General features: G+C 31.4%; 1 protein-coding gene across 1 annotated transcript; it reads left to right on the forward strand.

The window, feature by feature from the left end:
- Positions 1-686: 686 nt before the first annotated feature.
- Positions 687-2596, forward strand: LOC149152959 (uncharacterized). The gene is made up of 5 exons (XM_089439351.1): positions 687-910; positions 1055-1179; positions 1299-1503; positions 1759-1944; positions 2065-2596. The coding sequence occupies exons 1-4, from the start codon at positions 808-810 to the stop codon at positions 1941-1943; spliced, it is 618 nt and encodes a 205-aa protein (XP_089295477.1). The 5' UTR covers positions 687-807; the 3' UTR covers position 1944; positions 2065-2596.
- Positions 2597-9226: the final 6630 nt, after the last annotated feature.

Consider the following 9226-nt stretch of genomic DNA (forward strand, 5'->3'; position numbering starts at 1 on the left):
AGTAATGATAGCTGTCGAGCACGAAAGTTCAATTTCATATGCAAACATGCCATTTTCTCACACACTTCTTTCAACATTCACACTGTAGAGGTCGTTCAGAGTGGGAATCGCGATTCGCATGGTTGCTATTATCCATAAAAGTAAAGGCAATGGGAGAAAAGTGTCCTCGTTGATTTTGACTCTAGGAAAAAACATAGCGGAGATTGCGGAGAATAGGTGGAATAATCAGAAATGTAGCAAAACGTGTCACGCAACCAACGAACTTAACTCCGAAAAAATGGCCGTAGACCGTAGCCGTTCATGTCGCCGGACGCAAGAAAGTCGGCGGATTAGGTGAGACCGAAAAAATGACCATAGGCCGTAGTCGTGCATGTCGCGTACGCAAGAAAAAATGACCATAGGCCGTAGTCGTGCATGTCGCGTACGCAAGAAAGTCAGCTGAGTAGGTGATACCGTAATTGAAACGTACCGGGCCTTCGCAGAGACAGTGACCGGGGGCCCTCACTGCGCCCTGCTCCATCTGCAGCCCGCCATCCACGGCAGGGTAGTGCAGCTACATACGGTGGTCTCCGTCTCCACTCCCTAGTGTTTCTCACATCCAACTTTGAATATTATTTCCTTGTTTTACAGACCTTTGGGGAGGAGACTGAATAGGCGCGCAATGACCTTACGCTATAAATATACAGATTCATTCTCATTCTCACCCACACCCACAAGTTACAACCTCGCTGGCGTTAAAGAGCTCAGCTAGTTGGGGAACGGGTTGGTTCTCGCAACAAGTTCACAACTAGTGTTTCTTGATTAGAAATGGCTTCCCCAAATTTCATTCATTATGCACCCTCATCCTCACGTTCTACGATATTTTCCCTTCTCATCATATTAATGGCCGTTGCCGCACAAAGAGTGCAGGGTAAGTTCTTAGTTCTATGTCTCGCTCTTCTTCTTCATCTATCATTTTTGGTTATATCATTTCCTTCCTCTCTGGAATAGCCTTTGGATTCATAGAAGTCATGTAGTTAATATGATGGGGTTGATGTACTGTATTTTTTTTCAGGCGCCTTTCTGACATGCGAGGAGCTGCCAGCGGAAGACTGCGCTTTCTCGGTTTCTTCCACTGGTAATAGATGTGTCCTCGAGAAGACTTTAAAGATGGACGGCACCCTGCATTTTCAATGCCAGGTAGCTTTTAGTTATTAATGTGTTATGAATCCTTATAAGCTATAGATTTCACTAGTAGCATAACTAGCGATCATGTCTAGCCGTGGAGAAAGACTAACAATAATTGCAAATAACGTTAGTCGTCGACTGTGATGGCCGAGAAATTGGTGGAATGGATCGAAAGCGAGGACTGCATAAAAGCCTGCGGTTTGGAACGGATGGCTGTGGGGATGTCCACCGATTGTCTACTCGAATCGGAATCTAGTCGGAAGTTATGCTCTTCCCAGTGCCGCAACAATTGCCCCAACATCGTCGATCTCTATGTCAATCTTGCTGCAGGAGAAGGTCGGCTCTTCAGATACTGCATTTCCTCTTTTCAGTTACTTGGGTTGTAATAAGCATATTTGGGTCGTAATAAGTATATTTGCGCCATTTATGGAATAGTTATAATAGTAACTATATCGGTTTAAAGTTATTGATTCTCCATATATTCTAGTTGCAAAGAAATAGTTATTGATTCTCCATTTCTAGTTAAAAAAAAAAAAAAACTCATTTGAGGGGAAGTGTAAAAAACTCATTTGAAGGGAAGTGTTCTTGCAGGAATATCTTTACCGAGCATGTGCGAATCTCAGAAGATCAGATCTCGAAAGCTGATCGCGGAATCTCTGTCAAGTTCTTCAAAGTCAAGCATCCATTCTGAGTCGTTTGGAGCCCCCGGACCTTATGGCAGCCACATAACGGAGTTGGGAACTTCAATTCCTGCACCTGCACCGGCCCCCATCTAAGGTATACTATTACATACAGAACACGTGAGAGTATAGTATGATAAAACTATGCACGTTAAGCTATTTTAGACACAATGTTTAAGATGTTGCAAGGAATTAATACAGTTTTTGTAATTGACAGGAACATTCTATCCATGCATCTACTCAGTTCGATATCAGCGTTAGTTTACTGAATTATAAAGAAAACTTATAGTTCCGTTCCTCCCAATCTCGAATCGGATTTGAAGGAAAGCTGGAATACCTTTTTAATGTGTGGTCGTCTACAGAGTGAGCTATAGACAGAGTTAAATTATTTACATACCGATCCCAAATAAATAATGGCGGATTAGTAGCTTTGTAAATAAGAAGTTCCCTTTTACAGGTGAATGGTAGATTTGCGATGTTCTAATATCTATTTAAATAATACGGGTCTCTTTTCTTCTGGAAGTTTGAATAACTTTTGGGGAGGGAAGGTTCGACGACCTTTCACCACAGTTGCGCTCCATACAATGGAAAATGCGACCAACGGTTGTGGGAGATTTCGAAATATAATTTTCACGGCAATTTTTTTTGCTTGTAAGAAAGGGAGAAAAATGATTTAATATGTTTTTATAAACCCAGGATTTCACGACGGCTGTAAACAATAAAAAGAATATATAGAACACTTACTCGAATACGCTGTTCAAAGTATTTAATGGGTTAAGTGTTATGATTATGATGATAAATATAAATTATCATTATTTAATTTCCAATATATATAATTAAATATTTTTTAATAAATTATGTATAATTTTATTAATAAAAATAAAATTATTATTTTAATTAATATATATATATATATATATAATATTTTACTATAACATTTCTACATTTCCTCATATTGGATTGTATAATAACTCCAATAAACATTTCTCAATATTAAAAAGTGAAATACATTACTTATCTGTTCTTTATAATGCAAATGTATTTTTTTATTTTTTTTTAATGATCTAAAGGCTTTAAAAAAGCTGTTATTTTTAATTTATTATTTTTTATAATTTAAATATTTAAATATTTTTTAAATAATTTCATATATATAAAAGTATTACTATATTTTTCTAAGTTTGGTTTTAGAATATTTTTCGGAAACTTTTGATTCTGAAAACCATTTGATTCCCTTGCAAAATTGATAAATTTATCTTAGAAATTTTTATGAGTATAATAATACCATAGACACCATTTTGAATATCTTTACAAAGATCATATTTTTTTTAAGGCATTGGGTTTGGGGTAAAGAAACTCGCTAATGGGAAAGCTAAAGACATTGAATGCTACCAAGCTGAAATTTTTAAAATAGGAGAATCTACTTTCATCCTACATATACAAAGACTCTTTAATTTAACAATGTAGCAAGGCTTCCCTAAGCCTTGGACGTAGCCCCTTATTGTGCCTATATTTAAAAGAGAGGATAAAAGTGTTCTTTCTTACTACAAGACTATCATGATTAGTCATATTTTAGTCATGTTCTATAGACATATTTTGGAAAAGAATATTAGCCTTTGGCTTGAGAGCCATCGTAAAAGAGCTAAAGGCCAAGCTTGGTTTAGGAGATATCATCCAACTGTGGATCATCTTGCGCCCATCTTGTTACTGCTAGGATAATTGTAGAGGAATATCACAATAATAAAACTGATATCTTCTATTGTTTTGTTGTTTAGAAAAGCTTTTTACACCATTTCAAGAATAAAGCTATAGAGGAGGTTAGAAGAGATAATGGTTCCTATCGAGCTGAGAGTTGTTGCGATAATGTTCTATGAGAATTTTATTGTCAAATTTATGACCACTAAGGTTTGGATAAAAAAAGAGAAACTTAATAGTTATTGTAGTCAAGAAAGAGTGTTCCTTATCGCGTATCCTTTTGGCCATATAAATTAATAACCTAAAACAAAAGATGCAAGTTATGTTGGCACCACACTCATTGGTATGCTCATAACTCTTCTCCTTTTTGCTCACGATATTGTTCTTTTAGCAAGGAACTATTATGATATTGATAATCAACACAAAATCTTCCATGGTTTCTACTCAAAGATGGATATCATTGTAAATACTGATAGAAATGAAGTCATGATAATTAAATATGAAAATATGGCCTATGATACTTTCATTTATGACAACGTCTCATTGAAGTTCCTTCATACAAATATTTGGGAATTGACATTCATCATAAGCTCAATTGGAATTATAGCAACGAAAAAAGGATAAATGAAGGTTGGAAAGCTTATTATGGGCTGCAAAACAATCGTAAGTGAGTATATATTTGGATTTGGGATAAAAAGAAGTTCTTCTTTGAGACTTTGCTTCTCTTTTTATTTTATATGGATGTGAGGTTTTGGGTTGAGTATATATAGAGTGCCATGAAGAATGTTATACCCTAAAAATTCATCACCTATCCATTTTCACTAGGTTGATTGAAATACACCATGTAGTATGAGTATTACACATTGCAACCCACTTTCGCCATAGGAAATAATTTACCGAACCACTTTTCATAAATATTTTTCATTTAATTAATTTATCCATATAAGAATAACTCATATATTTATTAATTTCATATTATTCTCATTTATTTTACCCACATTGAAATAATCTAGAAATTCATTCAATTTCATGTTATTTTCATATTTACTCATTCATCTGAAAATGAATAGAAATATTTTCACCCATTTTTTATGTTTCCATAGAAATGATTAAATACATTATTATTTATTTATTATTCCTTAATCATTTTATTTTTCTCTTATGAAATAATTAATACTTCATTTTTGAATAATTATTTCTAACTCATTTGACTCTCACTTAAAAATAATTAATAAACCCAATTTTATTTGTTAATTATTTTATTTTTTTCTTAATTAACTTAATTAATCATTATTTTTTGAGTTAGTTGAATAAATAAAGATTATTGACCATTTCTTTAATCTTTTCCTCTCCTAAAAATAATAAAATACTCATCAGGTTTAGATGATTTGCTCTACCAAATATCTTATTATTTGACCTTATCAAGGCTAATCTAGCATTTTATTATAAATAGAGAGGTTTTTCTCCACCGTTAAATAATGACCATTTTTCATTATGAAACTTATAATCTTAATCTTAAGACATTTTAGCTCTTCATATGATTTCATCAAATTTTTCTTCCCACTTGCATACTAGTAGAAATCAAAGCCACTGCAACAAATAACTAAGGGACAAAGAGGAACTCTCCCATAGAGGAGGATGTAGTGACTCAAGTGAGTATATTCTACTAAACGTGTATCTACTTCTATTTTTTAATAATAAAAACAAGTTTTCTAATTGGGTTTTATTGTTATCATTTATGTTTTATCGTGATATAAATTTTGTATTGATAACATTTCAAATAAATGGTTAACATTTTGTAAATTTAGATTTAATTACACTAAGTGGCATACGACAATCCAATATGAGATAGATGTTGTAACTTTTAACATATGACTCTATAAAGATAAAGAAAAATCAAATCAAATTAAAAATAAAATTAAGAAATAAAATAAAATAAAAGGCATAAAAATCTCCAACCCATGGTTTTTTCCCATGGTATTCTTCTCTAATGTGAACTATTTTAAGGCTAATAATTAAACTAGCCTATATCCATCTTAACTCTGGATCTACCAGACACCGATAGGGATCAAATATTGTTTCACTGTAAAAGAGGTTTGCACCCCAAGAGAGAGATTTAATCGCTCTCAAAGCTTACTAGAGTTGGAGTTAAGATGGATCTAGGTTTGTACATTAGTATAGATGTATCTAAGGTTTAAATATTATTTATTTTTGGTTTCCTACCTTAGGCACTGGTAGAAAAAATGGGTTTTTTCTCTCCTGCCCACAAAAACTCAGTTAATAGAAGAAGATTGAACATATCCAAAAGAAATTCATAACTTGCAACCTTACCCGCAAAAATCCTTGCCCCATTGTAAGCATGATTATGACTAGGTATCTTATGTATAAGAAGAAGTTATACAACATGGATGCACGGATGTCTCCTAAAATTTCTTCTAACTCTAGAAAAAACCCCAGGTTTGACTCAAGTGAGTGTTTCATAAGGATTCCTAGTATTGGTTAGCCCATTATGGAATAAAGGATAAGATCATCTTGAAAAATTAAGTTAATTTTAAAAATAATATTATTTTCAAATTTAAGGTGGAATTGTGGGGAAATAAAGAGTTGTAAGAAAAAAAACTATGATATTATAAGACAGTGATCAACCCAAATCTCAAAAAATAAAATTATCTCTCTAAATTTACTAGTGTTAAGAAGAAAATGAACTTTGTCAATATTATAACTAATTCTCATGAGTTTCATAGCAAAAAAAGGCATTGGTCAATTCCAAAAACACCATAGGATGAAAGAGTTTGTGACCTTTGTGAGCTTAGGAGAGTTGAAGATGACAATAACTTTATTTTTGATTGTCCATATTATACTTAGATTTGATATGTTTGTCACACTACCAACCTTCTTGAAATTTTGATTCAACAAAACTATGGTGATCTGGGAACGTTTCTCTCACTTCTTTTCGAGGATAGAAATATAATTTTACACAATTTTGATTGATCTCTAACATTCTTAAACTCTAGTATACCATATACATCAATTTCACACACACGTGTATATATATATATATATATATATATATATATATATATATATATATATATATATATATATATATATATATATATATATATATACTCATGGAGATTATAAACAATAACTTATTGCAAGGCATATCTTAATAATACACAGAGTCATCATATTTTTAATAAAATTAAAAATAAAACTAACTAAAAAATACTTTATTTATTATTTTTAAATTATCATTTTTAGATGTGACAAGCAAAAATAATATTAAAATTAATTAAAATAATTAAAATATATTTTCGAATACATCTTAAAATATATATTAATATCCAAATATTAAATAAACAACGTAATATTTCAATATTAGTCTAGATCTATGTTAACTCTAGATCTACCGAGCTCAAAGAGGGATCAAATCTGTTTTCACTCTAAAAGAGGTTTGCATATCAATATATTTGATCCCTCTTGACTTTTCGTAGATCCGGAGTTAAGATAAATCTAGGCTGGTTTAATTGTTAATTAAAATAATTACAATTATAGATAATATTTTTAATTTCTACATTCAATTTTATTTTATTTTATTTTATTTTTGTTTTTAGTTTTATGTAATTTGATTTAATCAAAATGTTTACATTACAATACAAAATATCTATGATACTAGGTTGGATAGAACCTCTTGTGTAATCAAACCAACCTAGATCCAACTTAACTTCAGATTTACCAAGCTTCGAGTAGGAGAAAACCATATTTCATTTTATTTTTACTATAATTTTTACGTAATTTGAGAAAGTCCAAATATTTTATTGATGATTATAATTATATATTATTTTATTTTTTTTTTTTTTTTTTTTTTTTAACTTAGTCAAATTTTTTACTAGACATTATATTACATTATAACATCTCTACCATGTTGAAGTAAAAAACCTCTCTCAATGCCACAAATTACTTATTTAAATTTCCATATTTTTCCAATTTTAATGCTCTGTTTAATGGTTGACCAAATTTTAAATTTTATTGCAAATACGTCTCATCGTGTATATTAATACCTATATAATCATGAATTTTAAGTTCCAAAATTTCTATATGAAAGGATTATATATATGAATTTTGATGTGTTGCTTTAGAACATTAGCGAACCATATAAAATCACACATTGGTTAACACAACCATTTTTCCAAACATCTTAACAATTAATTGTAGTATTATATAATTACATGAAATAATATATGATCAAACTCTAACGACTTAAATGCATAAATAAAATCAATACATTATATTTTGGTATTTCATTTAGGGAAAAATGAAAACCCTAACAAATTTGTTGTTGTCACGTTTTTTATTAAATGAAATACGAGAATATTATGTATTGATTTTATTTATGTATATAATTCATTAGAGTTTGGTCATAATATTTCTGGTTTAGAAATTAGTAATTTACTTTTGTACATTTAGTTATATATGTGTATGCGGGTAAAGTTATATATTTATAGATGGTTATAACAATTTTCATATTTGTAGTTTTGAGTTCTCGAAACTTGAGCTCATTTTTTACAATTTTAATGGCATTTGGCTTTAGGTTACCCTCACCTTGGTTCCTCTCATAGCTTGACATCAATGGGTTTAACTCGCTTATATGGTGCAATTCAATGTATCAAGGGTGCACCCTACCAAATTTGTGAAGAAGAGTGAAGAAATTCTCAAATTCATGGTGAATGCCTCCAAATTTCACACATTGGCTCTTCATCTAGGGGATCGATATCTAGTGTGCTAGTTTGTATGGGTTTCACCCTCACCCAAATATTCGAATCTCTAATTGAATAAGAACTAGAGATCGCTAATCAAAGGAAAAGTTCCTTCCTATTTATCTTGAAAAGGTTTTATTTTAAGGAAAAAAATGATATGGATTTGAACTTTAGAAGAAGTTTTAGTTTATAGGAGCTCACGGCTTATGTCTAGAGAGATTTAGCCCTAATTTCAACCAAGGAATTTATGCCCCTTTAGTTGTCACTTCTGGGGTGAAGCTTCCTCACTTTACCTTCAATTGTTGGAATGATGAAATATTTGTAAGTATTGGCAATACTTTGGGAAAATACATTGATAGGACATAACCCAAAGATGGTATATTTTCTTGTGCCCATATTTGTGTTGAAGCGGACATAAATAATTTTTTTCCACGACCAATCCAACTATATTTTGATTTAGATTATGACCAATTCCTCTTGAAATGCAATTTATATCATGAATATGGTCATTTTACCAAAAATCGTCCAAAATATTTAGCTACTCACATCTAGAAGGAATAAAGAGGCAACTAGAATGTCCCTAAGACAAGAAGAAGACCCATTATGCAATAACTCCTTCAATAGGCCCTCAAAATCCTCTAGAATGGCCCCAAAGAATCACTCCCTCTCCATCACCTTCCAAGGCATCTCTCCTCTTCAAATATATAGGCTTATCGAAATAGTTCTTTTCAACAACTAGCTTGAAGTCCTCAATGGACTAGAGAACATAGAAGAAAGTCAATATTTTTTGCAATTCTTTCATGAAATGGTTTTTTTATAGGATAAAAATAAAATTAAGGGTGTATGCCGCCCTTGAATACATCCCAACCACAACACAAGTTCTAAAAGAGGAAGAGTTAGATGAAGGAGAATCTATTCTCTCACTAA

This window comes from Pinus tabuliformis, chromosome 9, assembly GCF_031772625.1.
Source record: "Pinus tabuliformis cultivar Carrire ecotype Pingquan chromosome 9, CPIR1, whole genome shotgun sequence".
Lineage (NCBI taxonomy): Eukaryota > Viridiplantae > Streptophyta > Pinopsida > Pinales > Pinaceae > Pinus > Pinus tabuliformis.